Raw genomic sequence first — 23,034 nt, 5'->3', positions numbered from 1 at the left:
ACTAATTTTTTCTAATACATTATCTAAGAATTGTTGTCTTGCAAAATTAAAATAATAAAAAATAATAATAATTAAATTTTAATTTGACTTTTGCTTTAACATTTCGGCTTATGAAAAAAAAAAACCCCTCTAACTTTGATTACGGCACGCTTAAATTAAAAAATAATGATAAAAATGGTAGAAAAACTGAGTTGGGTTCATTTTGTTTTCAGACACGGAGAAAGAAAACGATCAAAAGCTAAGAGATCTTCACGCAAAGATTACTCTTTCCGGCTCTTGATTTCTTCTTGTTCTATAGATCTACGACTGTTTTATTTCTAAACCCCAAAACCCGTTGTTATTGTTATGATTTAAACAAATAAATGATTTATTCCTTTACAGGTAATCCGATTATAGCCCTCGGATTCTTCCCCAGAATCACACCCTTTTTATCTTAAAAACGGTAGATATCGACGAAAAATTCCATTTTTATTTGAGGAATTTGAACAAAATAGAGAGGAGAAAAACCCATTGTGGTATGTCAGTTTGGTGATGGATTCAAGCGAAAGCGCTGCTGCTTCTCGACAAATGGCATCGTCCATCGAGGGTCAGAGTTTGTTTTTACTATAATTTCTGTTACTCTTTATTTCCCTTTATTGTCATTTCAGTTTTTCCATATTAAATTTTGTTTTAGGAACTGGAATCAAGTTGCCTTTTTCCCCCCTACTCGATGTCTCTTAGTTTATGGATTTTTATAGTTTACCAATCGGGTTAGTTATGACTTAAGTTTCAAAATCAATAATCATTAGTTGCTTAACTATTAGAAGGATTCAAAATAGTTGATGCAGATTAAGTTCTAAAGAATTAGATTTTGGGTTTGAAGGTACAAAATGGATTTTTTTATATATATTTTGGACATGAACGTTTTAGCTGGTTTGTTATCAGAGTGTGTTAATCTGAGGTAGATTCACGCTTTGTTCGAACTATGTTTAGCACGGAAGATTTGGTTTATCTTATAAGTTATTTCAGCAACTTTCTTCTGGTGCAATTTATGTGCTTCTGGGATTTTTTTGTCATATGAACATGGATTTTTCCAGGAGAAAAAAATAAAAATAAAAGTAGGGGAAAAAGAAAATAGAGGAAAACTAAGTGTGGATTGATGATATAATGCTTGGAGATTGTGGTTTAGGTACTTGTCGTCCATTTCGTTGCCCTCACGATGAAAACATGTGTACAATTCTATTTTTTTATAGGAATAATAGGCCTCATTAAAAAACCCCTTCATGATTAATGGAACTCTGAAAAAATTCCTTAATCAGCGGAAGGAGGAAAAGAGTGCCTTGGATTTTATTAATAATAAACTTAATACAATAGATTACAAAAACCTAGAACTCCTTGAAGGAGATCGACAACCCAAATAGTTACAACCTTAAAAACAACATAAATATCAACCAATTCCAGCCTTAGCTAGAGCGTCTGCCTCTAGATTAGCTGCCCTATTAACCCATCTAATAACACCTTCACACAGTCTAAGTTTTTCAATAATATCTTTAACAATGTAAGCATAAACAACAGGACATGAAACGAAATCCCTAACCCAGTCAACTGCCACCCTGCAGTCACTCTCAATGATCAACCGATCCTTGAATCTGTGTCGTATAGTGTGAAAGAAAGATAAACCCTTAAGGATAGATTTCAATTCCATCAAAGTAGGAGGACCAGGTCCTGCGGATTCCTTGTAAGTGTCTATGATTGTCCCGTTATCATCTCTCAAAACACCACCTATCCCACTTCTCTTCCAATCAGTAGTAGTAGCAGCATCGACATTTAATTTGATGAAGCCCTTTGGGGGAGGGGACCAATTAATCACAGTTGCAATCGGTTTGGAGTTAGGAGAACAATTCTATAAATTTCCTTTTCAAGTGGATTCAATATTTTTGTGTTGTAGACGAGGTTGAGAGAAATCATCTATCTTATAAGTGTTGGATATTTTTTTTTAATTTTCTTTCTCCCTTCTATAAGATTGGTTCAAAATTCATATTCCCTATAGTTGAAAGCATTCATGCCTCGATTCTCTCTCTTCTTTTTTAGTTGGGCAGGCATAGTGTCAACATGATATATATAGATCAATTGGTTGATTATTATTGTTGAATATTTGGATTTTATTGAGAAAAAAGGGGAGATGGCTATATATTTGAATATATAGAGTATGTGCTTACCATTTCTGAAATTGGTACAGACCCATGTTGGCAATGTTGTATAGAGTTTATAGCGTTATATCTTAACATTGGCAAGTGGAATGGTATTGGTGACTTAATCAGCTTATTTGCTTATGTGAGCTTCTGTTCTAAGAATGCCAAAGAACTTCTATTCCTAGTAGCTAGTGCAAGAAATGTTCTCTTTTTTCATATAGTGCCTTTTTCCCCTTAATGAATTATAGGCGAACATGAACGTTTCCTTTATGCAGTCATGCTGAATAATATTAGCTTTATTTTTGTGTTCCTTGTAAAGAGAAAATTTCAAATTGTGTTCTTTTAAACTCATAGCTTATAGGCTTGTTAAATGCTGCAGATATTCATGAGAGTCGTCAACAAGAATTAGAAAATTTGACATTGACAACACAACCATTCAAAACATTAAGGTTTTTCGTTCTGGCTATCTATCAATATTTAAAGCGATCAACACTGTATCTTTTGGCAAAGGGTGGTTGGCTTATGCTTTTAAGCATTCTAATAGCAGTTCTTGTAGTTTTGCTTGTAACCATTGAGGGTCCTCATGAAAAGGTTGGTAATTAGGTAATCCTAGAAATTTTCATCTGTCTTTATCATATTTTTCTGTTGATGCAAAACATATATTTGTAATTTTGTATGTAGTTCAGAAGAGTCTTACTTTTGTAGAATTAGTAATTGTTGCATACTATCTTCCCCTTTTAGGCATGCAATTGCAAAATGCAAATTGTGCATTATCAACTCCCTTTTTCATTTTTATGGGGATTTGGAGTGGAGGTTATTGTGCTTGTTCTTTTTTGTCTCTTGATGAGCTGTACATATATTTCAACCTTTTATTTTCTATGGTGCTGGTGATAAATTTGTTCCCGTTATTTAGTTGAAATTGCTCATGTTTTTTTTTTATCATTTATTTTGACTGGTCAGTAGAAACAATAATTAACTGTTGATTTCTTCACTACATTTTTCATCAGCATGTTGAGGAAGTTTCTCGGTATGTTCGGTTTGGACTGTGGTGGATAGCACTTGGTGTTGCATCTTCAATTGGTCTTGGTAAGATAATTTATTCTTGATTTATACGGTAGTCTGGAGGAGTATGCTTGACGAATCTTACATGATTAGAGCTAGTTTCCGGTTTTCCTTTGCTGTTACCTGTGTTTGATTCAGAAGCTAAAACTGGCTAACCATGCCAATGCCATATAGGGAATTATGCAATTTCGTCGACCTCAAAACAGGGGTGTAAGCTTTTACATAGATTTCTGTATAATTATTGCTGCATTTTAGATTCTAAAGTGGCTTAGGTCATCTTGATCCGGTTTCATCAAATCTAGTCCAATAGCTTTACTGAAAGTAGTAGTAGCACTTTAATGTTTGTTGTTCCCGATATTGTTGTTTATGGTCTGCCTGTGTTTGAAACATTCTGCTATGCAGACTTTCGTGGGACTGAATGCAATTTGCTTTGATCTGACTTGTCACTTATCTACTTCAAATGTCCTATTTCAGGATCAGGACTCCATACTTTTGTCCTTTATTTGGGTCCTCATATTGCCTTGTTTACCATAAAAGCAATGCAATGTGGACGAGTAGACCTGAAAAGCGCCCCGTATGATACAATACAGTTGAAGAGAGGCCCTTCATGGCTGGATAAATCCTGTGAAGAGTTTGGACCTCCTTTGTTTTCAACATCCCATGGTTCAAGAGTTCCTCTTAGCAGCATACTACCGCAGGTGCAGATGGAGGCTATCTTATGGGGAATTGGGACTGCACTAGGAGAGCTTCCTCCTTACTTTATCTCAAGGGCTGGTAAGTGTGCCGGCTTTTATACTTGATATATTTTATTTACAATAACAAGGTTTACCCAAAATATCGGTGATGGCATTTCTGGAAGAGGCCCCACTCTGATTTTCATAGGCTTGGCAATTTACTTCAAATTTAAAATGTTGTACTTGCATTGTTGTTTCTTGACCAAACTGTCTCGAGTTTGCTATGTACATGCCTTTTCCTGCTTTTGATGTTGCTTTGGCTGGTAATTAATTTTACGTACGACGTTCAAAGCATTGGCCGTTCTCCTTATGAAAATTGTCTACTAAAAGATTGTTATATACTTTTAAATATCTCTACCTTATGTTTATCTTCTGCTTTATGCAGCCAGTGAGTCGGGCAGAAAATTTGACGCCATGGAAGAATTGGATGCTTCCTCACTCGAGGAAGAATCTGGAGTCATAGCTACTTACCTGAAGAAGATAGAACGCTGGCTGCTATCTCACTCCCAACACTTGAACTTCTTTACCATTTTAGTTCTTGCCTCGGTCAGCACCTCTCTCTTCAGTGCAATTTTGTCTCTCTATTACTATGTTTTGTCCGGTTTTTGTCCGATGACACCTAAGGTGCATTTTGCCGAGAAATATTAATTTTTTATCCCAGTAAAAGTCCTACTTTACAACGACATCCATCACGGTAAAACTTTCCAAAGCTATAATATAAACTTTGTGAAGATTTTCCGTCTCAATTATGAAGTTTTGTACTAAGCTCACTGGTATTTAACCCTCTGTTGATTGATGTTATTACGTAAACCTGCTGATGAACTTAATCGTGTTTCAGGTCCCCAATCCTTTATTTGACCTTGCCGGCATCATGTGTGGACAATTTGGAATTCCATTCTGGGAGTTCTTTCTCTCAACATTGATCGGAAAGGCTTTCATTAAAACATACATACAGGTTCGTGGTGATTTGGTCTTATAATTCTTACTTTCCGATTCTTGGTACTGACGTTGGCCGAAATATGTCTCAATTCTCGAATCATTTGACGAAGACAAAATTCTAAGTTTTTCCATCAACTTAATGAAGCATCTATTTTGTTTTCTGCAGATGGTTTTCATTATCTGTGTCTGTAATAATCAACTCCTTGATTGGATAGAGAATGAATTGATCTGGATTCTGGGCTTCATACCCGGACTCGAAACTTTCTTGCCGACCCTCACGGCAAAACTTCATGCGGCCAAAGACAAGTACTTGGCTGCCCCACGCACACTGCCTTCAAATATCAAGGTACTCCTCTCTCGTAAACCAGTATAAACAATTCAATCCATTTTAGCCCGAGTTATGACAGACTCGAATCTAACAAATTCGTAAACTCGTGCTAAATGATTACACAGGGAAAGTGGGATTTTTCGTTCGCATCGATCTGGAATACCGTCGTGTGGCTTATGCTCATGAACTTCTTTGTCAAGATTGTGAATGCAACTGCTCAGAGGTATCTTAAAAAGCAGCTCGATAAGCAGGTAGCTGATAACTTAGCTGCTGCTTCAACAGATTCGGATTCAGATACCGGTAGCCGATAAATTAATGGTCTTTTCAGAGATTAATACCATTGAACCCCCTGCTCTAAGCTGGTCCCCTTGTTGGAATGTTGTATAAACAGAAAGAATAGGAACACAAGACAACATAAGATATACAGGTTCAGTTTATATCCATTTTAATGCTGCCTTTATCCCATTGTTGAAGTACTGTACTGATTGATACTGGGGAAAAATTTAGAATCTTATAATTCTTTGGCTCTTCATCTTCCTATATTGTTTCCATTTCCGGCCTTGATTAGGAACTATTAAAATTTGATTTGATTCGGAAAAAATTTAAAAAAAAATTAGTTGTCTTTCCAATTTCTAAGGTTTTGTCTTGACTTTTCAAAAAATTATAAAAGTCTATAATAGCTTTATGAAATATATTAAAATTATAAATATATAATTTTCCTAAACAATATTAATATTTTAAAATAAATTAAGTTATATAATATTTAATTCTCAAATTAATTAGAATTTTATTAAGTTTATACATTAAACAAGTCAATTATAAAACCCAGAGTATTCTATTAAATTTTGTTTTTCAAATATATTATATTATCGTCAAAGTTCTAATGTAATCAATTTACTTTTGAAAATAACTATTCAATTCGAATCAAATTAATTTTTTAAATTTGTTTCGATTAAATAAATTAAATAAAGTTCGAATGATAATTTTTTTTTGCATTTTACTGGATCAAATAATCATACCTCCCTACAACGAAAGGTGTTTCCTTATATTTGCTTCAATATTCAATTTGTATATTATTCTTATTTACTATAAAAGAAAGCTTTTATTTTAATATTTAAAAATTGTATATTCCTTTCATTTATTTCAAAAGATATATTCTCTTCTAATATCCCAACTCCTTTTCATTATGCAGAGGGAGGATCTGATGCATTTTGTAAACAACCTTGCTTCTAAATTTCAACCATACATATAAATTATGGGCAAAACTTTCGAGATAATGCTTAGAAAAAAATTAATTCACGAGATAAAGCACTCCCAAGATTAATTGCTCAAATAAGGTGAAATCCACAGTGTTGGTCGTAAGTCGCCATGCCTTCCGGGCGACATACTAGGTCGCCATGCCTTCCGGGCGACATACTAGGTCGCCATGTCTTCCCGGCGAGCTACAAGAGATTGCATGTGTCATGCACGTCCCAACACGCTGGGCATCCGAGGCCATCCGACCGAGGCCATCCGAGGTCATCCGACCGAGGCCATCTGAACGAGCTATGCGAGGGCATCCGAGGGAAACCGAGCGAGCTATGCGAGGGAATCCGAGGAAAGCCGAGCGAGGGTAGGTCGCCCAAAGTGCATGGCGACCTACAAGGTCGTCCGGAGGGCATGGCGACCTATGTGTTGGGACGTGCATGTGCCATGCAACACGTTCATTCTCTCTGTTTGAGCAAGGGTAGGTCGCCCGGAGTGCATGGCGACCTACAAGGTTATCCGGAATATATGGCGACCTACAGCCAATATTATGGATTTCACCCTATTTGAACAATTAATTTTAAAAGTGCATTAGCTCGTGAACATTATCTCGAAAGTTTTGTCTAAATTATGACCACAAATTTATCCTTTGCTGCCTTTTCGACCAGGTGGTAAAGATGCCCCACATCAGGTCCCACCGAAGCATTAGTGGGACCCTTTCATTGGAACCAGATCCTTAAGATCTCCACAAAGTCATCAATCATTCGTAGAGTATCCCAAGTTACAGCACTGATTTCTTAGAATTCATTAGACTCCATTACAACTAGCAAATCACCTTCCAACCAGATAAGTCGAAAGCCTAAATCAATTGTTAGTTGTAGTACGTATACAATCACCAACGCCTTTGCTACGGAGATCGCTGGAGTCCGATAGAATTTTTCAAGCAGCGTCGAGCACTTGTCCTTCACCATCTCTTACCACCACACCTCAACATGATTCAAACTAATTTCTAAGGGACAAAATTAATCCATTTTAAAATATAAAAACTAAACTAATACAGTTTCTATAATAGAGATACCCGCTAGCGGCTAGCCGACAAAAACTTAGACCCAAACTAAAATGGACAGAAGTAGGGGTGTTCATTCGGTTAATTCGGTGACCAAACTACCATTTTTGAATTAACTGAATTTTTTTTTCTTTAACCGTTAACCGAACCGAATTTTTTTTCGAAAATATTAACCGAACCGAATAAATTTCGGTTAATTCGGTTAATTTTCGAATTAACCGAAATTTTTTAGAATTTTAGAATTTAATATTTTTTTAATTAAAAAACAATTTACAATTAATTTAAATAATATCTAATTATAAATAATATATAATTAATTTGATTCAAACATTTTGCATTTAGTTTTGATATTATTTTAATTAATTAATATTGATTTGGGTTTTAAATGGGTTGGGCCTCTTAATATAATTATATTTAAAGGTTAATTCGGTTAATTAACCGATTTCGAACCGAATTAACCGTTAACTGAATTTCAAAAAAATCCTTAACTGTTCCCCGACCGAATTAATTCGGTGGCCGACCGAATTAACCGAACTAATTCGATTCGGTCGGTTAATTCGATTAAAATCGAATTTTGAATACCCCTAGACAGAAGAAGGAACCTTGTCCCCTCTCAATGGTTAAATATCAATTTTAGTCCCTTCAAATTTTAATGTTATAAAGTTACGACAACGATGAAATTCACTTTCATATTATCATCCAAAATAAGTGTGCGACACAGGTCAGTCCGGATTACTTAAGGTGAACACTTGGAACCGGGAAAGCAACCAAAAAATAAATGAAAAATAATGATTTTAATTAAATTAAAATTTAATCAAAATCTTTTATTATTTTAATGCTTATGGATTCTAGTTTTCTCGAGATATTAACTTTAACATAAAGAAGTTTAAGAATCATCTTAAAGGTAATCATTGACATAATTTTAAAATAAATAATTGGATTAGATGGAGAGAAAAAATCCTTCACCGACAAAATTAATTAATTGATTAATTAATGATACAACTCATTGCATATGAAATGCACCAAACTTTGGCTTATAAATTATATATTTGGTACTTGCTTCATCGCATCACATGCCTATAGTTCTACCAAACTACTGAACATTAATTACTAACATGCCTCTCCCTAAACTGCACTACAAATATAATATTATTAGTGTCATTATTAAAAGATTAATTTTTTTAATAGATACTACTTTATACTTATTCTAAATTTATTAATATATATCAATTATTAACATCTAATATAATTAATCAAATAATTTAGATTACGTAATAAAAATATTTATCATAAAATATTTTTTATTCAACTTGTTCTATTCAAAATACCATGATAAAATGAAACTCTAAATCGAAAATAAAACTATTTTCAATAATAATTTTAAAATATAAAATTAAAATCTTATTTAAAAGACATCCAACTACATACTTTTTGACCTATCATACATGGAGATGGTGATATGACCCGAATTCGATGGGTTCTAGTCTAACTCAACTTGTAGGATATTTAAAAAAAAATTGAGTTATCATCTAGTTGGTTCATGCTTTTTTGAATGATGAGGTCGGATCATGTTTCTTGAAAGATGAGATCGAGTTTGGTCATATTTAAATTTAGCGTAAAAAAATCTAAACTTGACTCGATCCGAAAATATAATATAACCCTCTCTTATATATTTAGAGATAATTAAAATAATATTTTATATTTTTCAAATAGATTTATATTTCAAATAATAAAAATATAATTATATGTATTTGTGTCGAATTGGATATGGGTCTTTACAAATTAGCTAACCCTTATTCCCATATGTAATGGGGTAAGGGGGAGGTATGATAGTAGGCTGCCCTCAACACCAGGTTGAGAGCAGCTTCCGTGGAAGATATTCAAATTATAAATTGTCTACCGTGGGACTTGATCCCACGACCCCAAGGTTAAAAACCTTGTGCTCTATCATCCAACTCAGTTGGTAGAGCACAAGGTTCTTAAATTTGTTGTCGTGGGATCGAGTCTCATGGAGGGTATTTTATAATTCAGAGGTCTCCTACGGAAGTTGCTCTCAACCTAGTGTTGGGGGCAGCCTACTATCTTACATCCCCTTACCCCATTACATATGGGAACAAGGGACAACCATAGGTCTTTACCTAAAAATTAAATCAAGATTCAAAATAAATAATTTTTTAAAAACTTAATTAAATTACATAACAAATAAAATTATGAAATGGTCAAAATAAATATAAATTTATCAAAAATCTGATTGAATCTAAATTATAACCACAACCATAGATCCGATATATATATATCAAACATACATCATCCATTTTATAGAAAATCTTCCTTACCCATTTTCAATTTATAGCTCGGCAGCTGTAATATATATATATATATATATATATAATATAATCTTAATCAACAATTTTTAGATTATCGAGAAATTGAAATAAAACAAAAAAGATGATAGTAAAATTAAAATTTGAAGATTAAAAAAAGAAGTTAGGTGTTCATGTCACGTTATTTTTATCTTACGAGATGCTGTAAAGTGAGGGGAAAATTTATCCAAAGATAGATTTTACCGTTAAATTAAGTTAGTTACTACAGTGCTTTTATTTTGAACCAAAGAATTCTTGGAGTGAGCAATGGCACCTTGAATGGCACTCTGCAATTCTTCCATCGACGACTGGTCCGGGTACTGCATGCCTCCACCGACCCGTCCCGTACTCATCGGAAACCCGTTTCGGGAAAGCACCCCCGAGTGGCTCGGCGAGGACCGCATCGACGACGGTTAGCTCGAAATGCAGCTTCTCCTTCTTGGGTGCCTCAAGTTTCCCGAGAAAGAGTGAGAAAATCCGCCATTGTTGTTGCTTTCTTTGACAGATCTCATTGGTTTGATTGAGAACGAAGTCAGAACCGATGTCGACGACGACAAAGCTGAAACCGATTCGACTTGTTTATTCGATAGTTTCTCGTACAATGGCTTCACTTTCTTCAAATACTTGCTTATAAATCGTTTTGCTGTTATGCTTATCTTTTTAACCAATGAAGGTGGCGCCGCAATGTTCACCACCTGGTTATGCTTGTTGTTGTTGTTTTCTTTGTTGAGCATTGAAGATAATCTAGACAAAGAAAAATACTTGTTCTTCTTGATTTGTTGTTGTTGTAGTGGTGGTTGTTGATGATGAGTTGGAAATACTTGGTTCCCATTGTCTTCGGAGACGGAGCTCGGCCTCGAGGATCCGCAGTTATCGACGGCGAGCAGGAGGATGTCGCTAGCAAAAGAGGAGTGGGAGTCGTTGGATGAGCTGGCAGTGGAGTCGCAAGAGGCGGTGGAGGAGGAGGAAGAGGAGGATAGGAGGGTGCGGACCATGGAGAGACGAGGGGATAGGTGGAGAGGCAAGAGCTGGCCTTTGTAGAAGAGGTCGTCGGCCGGGCATAGGGAGGAGGAGGTGGCGGCGCGTGGGGAAAATGAGATGGTAAACTCGAAGTCGGAGGAGGAGGATGAAGAGAAAGAGTGGGAAGGAGACGAGGGTAGTGTATGAGATCTTGTACTTACTTTCTCCCTTCTCTTCCCCATAACCATTGTCTTCCAAAAGCTTAGCTTAGCTAAATATATCTATGTATATATAATGATTACATTAATAGAACTAACAATGAAATGGAATTTAAGGCTTAAATTTAATACTTAAACCATATATATATATATATATATATATATTGTTTACATCGATATTGGATTGACTTATTATTTCATAGTATATAAAATAATAAAATACGAGAAAAAAGTTATTTGTAGGCGTGAGTATTTAATTGAGTCGAGTAAAAATATTTTGAGTTAGTCGGCGAGTTTTGTTTTTATAACTTAAATTTTATTTAATTTTTTTTATTTTAGTTGAGTTTATAAAATTCAAGTCGAGTTAAGTTGAATTGTTCAACTTTATGCTTAAATTTAATTGTAAATATTTATAAAAATATGGTACTAATTGATTCCATTTTAAACGGCTTTTTATAATCATATATCATATACATATATTGTTAAAAATTTATATTAATTATACCATTATTAGAGTATTCCATGAAAATACATGTCTCTGCAGTATAACAAAAAGAAACCAAAATTATTCAGGGAAAAACTGACACAAAAACTGCAGAAGCAGCCATTGCTAAACAAAGGTTGGTAAGACTCCCCTTGGAAGAACCTTTCAAGGAGATGGCACCGCTCGGTGAAGACACAGGCCCACCGGCCGAAGGAATCGAAGCAGATGCAGGGGACATTCCCGAGGGAGTTGCAGCTGTTTCGGATTCACGGAGCACGTTGATGTCGACTTTCTGTCCGGATTGACAGTGTCCGGGAACGCCACAAATAAAGTAGTGGTGACCCTTTGCGGTTATGTTAATGGTGTCATTGCCGGTAGCATAGGTGGCCAAAGGAGCTGAGGCATTGCAGGCCTTGTACATCGAATGTGTTACTCGCATCACATTGTGAAACTGAGCATTGTACTCAAAATCTATACGTATATGTATATATGTCATTAATATTGGTATCATTGAACGATGTAACGATAAATTGTTGCCAAATTCATTTTAGCTATTATGTGAACTTTGGTTTTAAGTGATGCCAAAAATATGCAATTTTTCCAATTGACAATGTTTGAAAAGGACTAAATTGAATTATTGATGTTTAAGAGAGACTAAAATTACAATTGCACCATTTAACAAAGAGGCCAAGGCCCATGCGTTCTCCCCTTGTATGTATTTATAACAATGTAGATCTAAGAACTACTTTTGTATGGAGGAGAATTTGATCCGAATTTTAATTTAATTCGATTTAGTAAAATTATTTTTTTAAATATAGGGTTTGGACTGGATTTGATCGAATCTAGGATGAAAAATCTTTGACTTGACCTAAAATAATAGTGTGATTTTCTTTTATATACATATATTTATTTATTTATATATGGATGTATGATAATTTAATCCGAAGACAACGAATTCGGTTGGGCTTGATTTGATAGAATCATTTTTTTAAATTGGATTTGGGTCGGGTTGGATTGAGTTTAGAATAGAAAATCTCTGACTATATCTCACATAAGCTTAAATAAGTGTAATTTAATTATATATATTTACGAATAATTGCTATAGTCCCTTATTTTATATATATATATATATATATATTTCGATTAGATCTATATTTTACAAATAAAAAAAAGAACATTTTTTATTTGTATCATGTGGGGTCAGAATAGATATTAGTTTTTATCCTAAAATTTAAAATAAATTTCAGGTATGATAAGATATTTCTAAACTCAAGTTAAGTTGATTTCGAGTGGAAGAGATATATTTCTCAATTTAAATTAGACGGATCGAAAGTTCAACCCAACTCGACCTTAACTATAAGCAATAAACCATGTAAGGGTAATAAGATAAAAAAAAATGGAGCAAAAAGAAGCTAAAATAAAGGATGGTTCACAAACTATGAACTTACGAATAATGTCACCAAGTTGAAAGGTCTTAGTAGTAGCCCATTGCTTGTAATCAAGGTTCCCAATGGAGGTCCAACCACCGGCGTCCCCAACCTTGTAAACAGCCGCATCAGACAACCGCAGCAACGCCACAACAATCCCAGCCACAACGCTCTTAGGAAAACCCATGCTAAAACCGGCAGAGAACAGAAAAACGAGGATGTGGAGGGATTCTTTCTCTTAAGGAGTTTATATACAACTTTTTGAACCATTCGTATTATATTCGTATCGTGTCAATCGTATCGTATCGTATAACAATGTTAGTTAATAATGCTAAAACTTATTGTTGGCATCATCATTGATGTCCCTCGCATTCCCCCATATTGTTAGAGGACAACGCTTGAAAGGAAAGAATGTCGGGTGAGTTGCAGATGACACATATTGAAGATACAGTTAAGTAATTATTTAATTGGTCAAATGTTGTTCATATTGGACAAGGAGTGTTATACTGCAATGATGCCTCATTCCTGCTATCTTTATATATATATTCTTTATTGGACAAATCGAAAAATGTTGGGTTAAATTTAAGATCGAGATTCATTTTACGATCAATGTATTCGAAATATTAAAAGACATGTAATTCAAGTTCACAGAGATTGAATTTTCTTTTATAGCAAGCATTATACATCAAAGATGATATGAAATCAGTTACTCAGGGGACTTCTCCGCTACATATATGATAGTATTATGTCTATTTTCTATTGTGATGAGATGTGCTTAGAATCATCTCAAATTTACAACTGTGATGTTGGATCAAAGCCATTAGCATGCCCATTTTTCTTTGCAAAATCTCCATTTGTAACAGCTTTTCCATCATATTCGTCGTCCATGAACCTCTTCCAAAACCAGTGCTGCTTCCACACTCTCTCCGTCATCTCCTCGATCGGAATGTTCTTCGTCTCTGGGATTAGGAACAACGTAAAGATCGACATAAGGAGCACCCACCCGGAGAAGAACAAGAAGATTCCGAACTTGAAATGGCAGAGCATAGAGAGGAAAGCCTGAGCTATGACAAAGGTGAAGAGCAAGTTGACACAGACTGTCACACTCTGTCCTGCTGATCGGGTCTCGAGTGGGAACGTCTCACTCGGGATTAGCCAACCGAGGGGTCCCCATGACCACGCGAAGGCCGAAACAAAAGTACACACCATAACGACCACGAAGATTCCGAAACCTTTGTGGAGATCATTGGAGTGATCCTGAACCTTGATACCAAGAATAATTGCTATGACAACTTGAGAGAAAACATCTGGACACCGGCTTCGAGTAACAGCACACGACGGCCCACTTTGTCGACTGAGTAAATCGATACGATGGTAGACAACACATTGACAGCCCCGGTAATAACGGCAGAGTAAAGTGCAGCATCACTGCCAAATCCCAATGTGTCAAACAAGACGGGCGCATAAAACATGATTGCATTGATACCGGTACATTGTTGGAAGATCTGTTCCATGTGACATACCATTAACAAACGTTACTCATTTCACGACCCGACACGACTCAAACGACATTATCGAATTATTGTGTTTACCTGCAAGGCAACCGCAATCACGAGTTGCGGTCGATTCCTACGTTGAAGGAGATTCCTGAATGGATGTTTCACTTGTTTGGCCAAACGACTCGCCTCCACAAGCTCAAGGAACTCTGGCTCGATGTTATCAGTGCCACGAATCCTTCGGAGCACGGCCTTTCCTTCTTCAAGACGACCACGCTCGATGAGACTGTTGGGACTATCGACAACCATGAGGGCCCCCACGGTTAAGAGAAGTGCCGGGATGCCTGCCAAACCTAATGATAGCCGCCAACCCCATCCACCTTTGATTCTGTCGCCGGAATTATTCACAATTACTTGGCTGCTAATTAAAAATTAAACATATAATTAAGGAGTAAAAGAGAAGAAAAATGCTTACTTAGCAGTGCCGTAGTTGACAAGATTAGCAAAGAGAATTCCAATAGTGACATTAAGTTGGAATAATATGTTCAACCCCCCACGAATCCTGGTAGGTGCTATCTCAGACAGGAACAATGGCACAGCCTGTAATTTAATTAAAATCAAATTAACTAATCAATAATTATTTAACCTATCTTCTCGTAGGTGAGGATCAATGAATCAAATATCCATGATCATATTAAAAAAATATATAGGTCGAAAAATCAAAAATTGTACAGCATATGACGAGTAAAGAAGACTAGAGGAACCCAAACAAAAAGGTCAATCAAGTATGACGTAATTCATAGAAAGACTTTTCAAAAAGGATAAAAAAGGAGATTCTTAGAGCAAGAAGGATGTGTGAGTAAACAAATTTGCTTTTGAAGACATCAATTTTTATTTAACTTTTTCAATGGATAAATCCAGAGATAAAATATATTTTTCCACATGATACTTTCCTTAAATTAAGCCAATGGAGAGCGAAAGAGTCGCACAACTCACAATCACATGTACAAAACGTCAAACCTAAGAATATATTAATTTTTAGAGTTTGAAAAGTTATGGAGAAGACAACAACTTGGATCGTGACTAATACTTAATCTAATTAAACAACAACAATTGATTAAATTAATCAAATCGAAGGTTAGAAAATTTGGCACTACCCTTTATGGGGGTGATATTGGGTGATTAATGTCGGTCCATTTCTTATCAGAAACTATGCCGACGGACAAGTTTTTCTTTGGCTAGGTGTCGTGATGGGATTGGTTGGGATGTAAGAACTCGTGAAAAATGTAACATGCTAAATGAAGTGGGTGATAAAGGGATAATTCAAATGGTATTATTACCTTAGACAACTGAAAATGGTAGTTTAGAAAGAGCAATTTAACTGATAACCTACCACTTTGAAAGGGACACCCCAATTAGGGATTAATTTGACTACCTTTAAAACTAATAGGACCTAATAAGTAATTAAACCAAAACTTTTAGGGGACCCAATTTAAAAATGATTTAAAAATGTCGTAAAATATACTTTAAACGTATTTTTGAAAAGTATAATTTAAAATTTAATTATTTGTGATTGTTGTTAAATAATAATTTTAAAAAAATAAAATATCCAGTTACTCAAGAAAAACAGTATGGATTATCGAATACCGACAGTTTATATTGAAAAAAAATAAGTAAATTAAATTAAATTATTATTTTTAGAGGAATTGTTTTTGTTCATTTACTCGTGATTATACAAAGATCGAGTAAATTAAATTATGGGTGTTACCTGATTAGCGAAACCGACACCGCAACCCAGCAATATCCTTCCGGTGATAAGCATGGCAAGGTCTTGAGCGGAGGTGTTCAGGACGACACCGACAATGAAAAAGAAACCGGCGATCAACATGGTGAGGCGGCGGCCGAGCGTCCTGGTCGTGTAGGATGCGAAGAAAGTGGCCGTTAAACCAGCCAAATAAAGCGACGAAGTGAACAATTGCAGGCCTTGGTTATCGTACTTGCAGTAGTTTCCATCGGTTCCGGGTTTTGGCTCTTCCGATAAACAACCGGGAAGAATTTTTTCAAGAAGTCCGGCATGGACGTAACGCCACCTATATCAAAACAAATTAATTAATTTACAAAATAAAAACAGTTGGTATTATTTTTTTCCCATTTTTTCTAAGTAACGACAATGAACTAATTTTTCCTAATAGTCTTTTTGTTAGATTAATTATTTGAATGGTCTTATTACATATTTAGTCTCCCTTAAGTTTTAATAATCCAGTTCAATCCTTTCCAACTCTTTGTTAAACGAAAAAAAAATCAGTTAAACCACTATCGGGCTCCCCTAAGAACAGCTGGAAGACTCTTTGGTCAACGGTTTTATGACAAGAAATTCCAAAACTACCCTTTTCTGTTAAAACATGGCTATCTCAATTTGGCGGGAGACATAAATACAATTTTCTTTCGGAGTATTTGTTTTAGTTTTAAACAGAAAATCATAAATAAATATTAATTAATTAATTCAGATTAAAATATATGTTAGATAACCTATAGTTGATTAAAAATACTTATTTATTTAAACGTGACGATTAAAAAATTAAAAGCTGTTTGCTTACCGAAGAAATTTTTAAAAGGAGCAAAGATATTTTATTTTAAAAATCAAAAAATATATTATATAAATTAAATTTTCATGCGAACACGAAAGAATGGATTTACCAGAAACACCGACGTCGTAACCGAACATGAGGCCGCCGGTGGCGGCCATTATACAAGAAATGATGACAATCGGAGTGATCTAGCTTCGAACTCCACCCCCGCCGGAGGCACCGATGAGAATCCACCCGTCGGCATAGCTTCTATCTGAATATATATATATATATATATATATATATCACCTGAAACACAAAATCTCTTTGTTTTTTCCTCTTCTTTTTTTCGCTCTGAGGATGAAGAGAGAGAGAGAGAGAGAGAGAGAGAGAGAGAGAGTTGTGAAACTGAAATGGAATATGCAGAGCAGGAAACAATGGGGAGTTTATATAGAAGTGGAGAGTGTACAGCTCCAAACACCTGCAAACTGGGTGACGTAGTGGGTCACCACCATCAGGATCTTTCCACGTGTCTATTGACTCTTCTTTCTCTCTATTATTGTTTTTTCGCTGGTTTTTTAATTCTCTTGTGACGGCTCGTTAGTCAACAGACGGCATTTGTATAAGGGTACCGTCGTTCGAACCTTAGTCTAATTATGCTTTCGGTCCTTGTACTCTTCATGCTTTGGAAACTTAATCCCATTGTTTTTAAGTCTATCATAATTAATCAATGACCCTTATTTGAAAAATAACATTCAAATAAGTCCTTAAAACATTGAAAAAACATAGATTTGAGTCGTTCTAAATAAGATTCCCATATGATTCATAAACAATGAGACTCGAATTTGAACACCAATATCTCAAGACCTCAACCATATCGTTTCAACTTAGGCCTTCTTGGCTTAATTCCAAGGCCACAAATCCTTGGATCGACAAGGTACGATCATAAAGGATTTAATTTCAAAAATTCAAAGAGTATAAGGATCGGTGACATAGTTAAACCATAAGTCTCTCAACAATATGACTCGTAGTGATCACTGAAGGTTTTTATAAAGAAAAAAGAAGGAGAGTATTTGTTATGAAATAAACCTGGAATTGATAATTGAAGTGTGAAAATTAATGTATTGGGTCAACTTGTTAGACGCACGCATCAGAAAAATGGGAAAAAGAAGCGATAAGATCAAATCAGAGACGAAGACATTGACTCGGCTAAACAGTACTCATTGGTGTTGAAAAATAAATGTAAAAGAATTGAAGAAAACTATGGTGCTTTTTATGGCTCATGTTTATCCATTGGATTGGAAAATGCAATTTCTGCATTTAACACCACACGATTTAATTTTACCTGTTTGGTTTCAACGAAAATGATTTTAATAAATTTATTTAATTTTATTTTTTAGATATAATTATTGATATATGATTCTTTTATTAATTAATACGTATCATGTATTATAAAGATTCATTATAGGAACAATCTTTCTAACTAGGGATACCAACGGAACGAGACAAGTTTTTGGTTATCTAAACTTGACCCGACATCATAACAACAAAATATGATCGGAATAAAAAGAACTCGTTTGAATTCATCCCAAAATTTAATTAAAACTCAACTTTAATCTCACTCGACCCGGTTTAACATATTTTTTATTTTTACCAAAATAAAAAAATCAAATAAAATATTATTTTATTCAATTAATAACATAAAATTAAAATAAATTTTAATTTAACACTATAATTCCAGTACTTTATGCTAATTTTCAAACATATTTTTATCAAAACCTTTAATAGTGTATAAATACATAAAAGGATATTTTTAAAATTATCTCATAATAGAGCGGGACGAGATATATTTTCTTTAAACTCAAACTCAATCCGACTTAAACTCAAATTAAAAAATCATACTTAAAAGTCATCATTTTTCTATTTATGGGTGTGAAGGGGATTAAATTATATAAACATTGTATTATAAAAAAGTTCACCGTCAATGTATTATATAATAACCTTAAAAAGTAGGCCTGCAAATGAACTAAACGTTCAACGAACCGTTCAAGAACCGTGCGGCGGGAAGTTCGTTTATTTATTAAATGAACGAACATGAACAAGATTTTGCGTTCGTTTAATTAAATGAACGAACATGAACAAAGGGCTCGTTCGTTCATTTACGTTCGTGAACGTTCGATTATATGTTCGTTTATGTTCGTTCATTTATGTTAATTTATGTTCGAACAGGGGGCAAGTTGAATATGTTACGAAGATTATTGAAGTTGTTTGGATTTCAAGAAGATTGTTTTGTTGAACAAATTAACTTTAAGACTTTATTACGTTCATATAACTTATTTATGATTTATATATGTTTGTCGTATTCGAACAAAATAACTCTAAAGTTGCAGGTTATATTAATGAATTTTAAGTTGTTATTCTTGTTGTTTATTTTTTTTTACATTCGTTTGTTGTGTTAGAATAAGTTTTTTTTTGTGTTTGTGTTGTTCGTTTATTGTGTTCATTTATGTTCGTTCGTTCGTGTTCGTTTATGTTCGTTTATTTATTTAAATGAACGAACATGAACAAGCTATATTCCTTAATGAACGAACATGAACAAAAAATTGTTCGTTTATATTTGTGTTCGTTTATGTTCGTTTATTTATTAAATAAACGAACATGAACATACCACCGTTCGTGTGCGTTCGGTCCGTTTACAGACCTATTAAAAAGGTAAAACGTATATACATATATATGTTCAATTTTATGTATAAATATAACTTCAAAAGAAGTACAATATGGAATGAACAAATTAAAAAGGAAAATCAGGGAATATTTTTTGAAAATTCATTATCTCCAATACAATGTGGAAAAATAGGAAACAAATCAAAAGAAAATATCTGAATGGAAAATATGAAGAAAATATCTGAATTAAAAAGGATATAATGGGGTTCTTGTTGTTCTTCATTTTCCCTTAAAATTGGTCCAAGGTGGTGGACAATTAGTTGCAAAATTTGCAACAATGACAAAATAATAATAATTAACATACGAGTCATTATCGATATATTACTAGTAACAAAAAAATAATTTCATAAGTAATACTTAGATGACGTCAAATATCTCATTATTTTTTTTCTAATTTTAAATCTTCTTCAAAAGATATTTGATATTATCATAATACTATTTCTAAATTTTTTTATGACAGTGTATTAAATAATAACCCTTAGGGTGTGTTTGGTTCACGGAATGTAAGATTACCAGTGGGAATAAAAGATTACCAGGGAATAAGATTACTGGGAATGTTGTATTTTGTGTTTGGTTGGTTTAGCAGGAATGTAAGATTACCGTGTTTGGTTAAAGGAATAAAAGATTATTGGAATGTATATTTGACCAAATTGTTCTTATTATATATTTGTTTTTTTTAACAAATTGGAAAATATTTATATATTTTCTTTAAAAAATTTAAATTCATAAAATTTATATAAATTTTTGTACTAAATTGAAAATATAAAAAGGTTTAATGAAAGGGTAAAATTTTATTTTAACCCCTGAACTTCATATAAAATTTTAATTATAGATTTTTTTTTGTAAATCTAAAATAGTTTATGGATAAATTTATAATTTAACATTCGTAGAATTTTTATTATTCAATGACAAAATAAGGATATTTGTGAAAAAAAAATAAGGGCATTTTAGTCCAAAACGCCTGTAATCTAATAATACCTAAGAAAATGGAGGTAATGACATTCCCGGTAAAATACCCCAAAAAATCCACTATTAGTAATGTAAAATTACCAGGAATGAAATTCCGGGCCAACCAAACGGGAGAATGTGGATTCCATTTCCATAGGAATCTCACATTCTCCCAACCAAACACACCCTTAGTACATAATTTAATGGTTAGGGAAGATTAATTTTCAAAACTCTCCAAACTTGTTAGTCTCTTATGGTCAATTACAAACAAATTTGTATTTAAAAAAATAAAAGTAATTTGACAATAAGGAGTTAACAAATGTCCAATTCTATGTCTCGTCTTGGGGTATTTTAGTACAAGTAATGATAAGTAATTGAAAGAAAAGTACAAGTCTAGCATTGCATTAAAAACATCTGATCTCATTTTCACCATTGAATTATTATTGTTTTTGACCCCAAATTGGAAGAATGATTTTGATGGAGTGGGAAATCGTATGAGAACCTAAACTCAACAAAGCAATGAATAAACCACAGGTTTAATAAATCATGTTTGATAATATAATTTGTAATTATATACTTATATAAATTTAAATTCTAAAATAATATTAATTATAAAATTATAGTGCGTAATTATGCTCATAATTATATCAAATCTCATATGGAAATTGACAAGTGTAGCTGAGACTTCCAATTACTTTCAATTAAACACTTACAAATTATAATAATTATTTTTATGTATTATTACATAATCATATATAATTATATTAAAATTTAATTTCACGACGAAGATGTTAATTACATTGGAATTATTTTAATCATAAAATTCTAATAAACTATAAACGTGCAACACGTGGAAAGATTGAATTATTGAAAAGCAAACAATTCTTTAGCATAGATTATATCTCTACAAAAATGGTTGTCCCTTATTCCCATATGTAATGGGGTAGGGGAGGTAAGATAGTAGACTGTCCCCAATACTAGGTTGAGAACAACTTCCGTAGGAGACCTACGAATTATGAAATGCCCTCCATATGACTCGATCCCACGACCTTAAGGTTAAGAACCTTGTGCTCTACCAACAGAGCTGGATGGTCATTAATCTCTTATTTGGCCATGTGATCAATCAGCTAAAACATGTGATGAAAAAGTTGTATAGGCTGATTGAAATCCTGAATGTGACATAAAATATTCTTTTTATTTTGGTTAAATAAAGTTATTTTAATATTAGGTTATTTGAAGAAACGTTTTGAGTTTTATATTAATTTTGTTATAATTTAATATTTTATTTTTAATATAATTTATTTGCTAAATTAAGAGAAAAAGTAGGATATATGTGGTACAAAACTACAAATCTATTGTCTAAGATTCTGTATTTTTACCAATAAAATATGTATTTAGGGTTTATGGGTTTAAAAAAAGCATCTCTTATATTTTACTGTCCACATAATAAATTTTCTCTTAAGGTAAACTACATCTATGATTACCTCTAAATTGACGTGACAAATAATAAAATTGATATAATTATACATTTAATCCTCATTACTTACATAATATATCAATTTAATTCTAATTATATCAGATTTTTATCCGTCGTGTCAACTCCTTCATCAAATGTTATAACAACAGATGGTTTGATTAACATCATTTAAATGATCTGATTGTCAAGACTAAAAATCGATGATCAAATTAGAATATATTCATAATTAAATAGTTATGAGTACAATTTACCTTATAGTTTATGTGTTTATTTTCTTTTTAGGAAGAAATTAAGACAAGGAATTTATTTATTTTCTTTTTATTTGTTGGCAGTAGTTCATTTTATTTTTTAGCACCTTGGGTCGACTAAATATTGCTTCTTCAACTTTACTTTGAAAAAAAATCATATAAAAATCAAAAGAGAATACATAAGGAAGATAGAGGCCGAGGCACCAAAATTGACCGATTGATTTTCTTCGGTGGATTTACAATTCAGTGGAAGCGCTGAGGTTTTAAGGTCTTTTGCTTGGTTATGGATGTTGACGGTATAACTGTCCATAATTCAATTTTTAGTTTTTTTCTTTATTTATTTCGCAACCTTGAGGTCGTGGGATCGAGTCTCACGGAGGGCATTTCATAATTCGGAGGTCTTCTACGGAAGTTGCTCTCAACCTGGTGTTGGGGTCAACCTACTATCTTACATCCCCCTTACCCCATTACATATGGGAATAAGGGACAACCATTTTTATTATACTATATGCCTAAATATGATAAATTCAATATCTTATTCTATTTTCATTGACTAATTATTTCGATATAACTGAAA

General features: G+C 33.5%; 3 protein-coding genes and 1 pseudogene across 4 annotated transcripts; 1 reads left to right on the top strand and 3 right to left on the bottom strand.

Annotated features, from left to right (window-relative positions):
* Positions 1–217: 217 nt before the first annotated feature.
* Positions 218–5,723, top strand: LOC120198699 (vacuole membrane protein KMS1-like). Of its 2 annotated transcripts, none has more exons than XM_039199977.1 (8): positions 218–586; positions 2,551–2,762; positions 3,179–3,257; positions 3,708–4,007; positions 4,353–4,513; positions 4,806–4,922; positions 5,073–5,252; positions 5,360–5,723. In XM_039199977.1, exons 1-8 carry the CDS (start codon positions 532–534, stop codon positions 5,543–5,545), a joined length of 1,290 nt encoding a protein of 429 aa, XP_039055908.1. In that variant the 5' UTR covers positions 218–531; the 3' UTR covers positions 5,546–5,723. The 2 variants fall into 2 exon arrangements, with proteins under 2 accessions (XP_039055908.1, XP_039055909.1); XM_039199978.1 differs by lacking the exon at positions 218–586 and adding an exon at positions 1,132–1,168.
* Positions 5,724–10,077: 4,354 nt separating this feature from the next.
* LOC120198700 lies at positions 10,078–11,110 on the bottom strand (annotated as a pseudogene).
* A 475-nt stretch (positions 11,111–11,585) lies between these two features.
* Positions 11,586–13,196, bottom strand: LOC120198701 (mavicyanin-like). The gene is made up of 2 exons (XM_039199979.1): positions 13,019–13,196; positions 11,586–12,041 (listed from the first exon to the last, which is right to left on the bottom strand). Exons 1-2 carry the CDS (start codon positions 13,182–13,184, stop codon positions 11,656–11,658), a joined length of 552 nt encoding a protein of 183 aa, XP_039055910.1. The 5' UTR covers positions 13,185–13,196; the 3' UTR covers positions 11,586–11,655.
* A 526-nt stretch (positions 13,197–13,722) lies between these two features.
* Positions 13,723–17,422, bottom strand: LOC120198698 (sugar transport protein 13-like). Its single transcript, XM_039199975.1, is given in 8 exon segments — positions 13,723–14,301; positions 14,304–14,502; positions 14,590–14,881; positions 14,969–15,093; positions 16,262–16,528; positions 16,531–16,583; positions 17,191–17,334; positions 17,367–17,422. Coding segments are annotated over 7 exon segments (1,497 nt in total). The 5' UTR covers positions 17,240–17,334; positions 17,367–17,422; the 3' UTR covers positions 13,723–13,789.
* Between the last annotated feature and the right edge of the window lie 5,612 nt (positions 17,423–23,034).

The sequence above is a fragment of the Hibiscus syriacus genome, unplaced genomic scaffold (assembly GCF_006381635.1).
Source record: "Hibiscus syriacus cultivar Baekdansim isolate YM2019G1 unplaced genomic scaffold, ASM638163v2 tig00004779_pilon, whole genome shotgun sequence".
NCBI classification, from domain to species: domain Eukaryota; kingdom Viridiplantae; phylum Streptophyta; class Magnoliopsida; order Malvales; family Malvaceae; genus Hibiscus; species Hibiscus syriacus.
The sequence above is the reverse complement of the archived record's forward strand: the minus strand, read 5'-3'. Positions and strand labels throughout refer to the sequence as shown.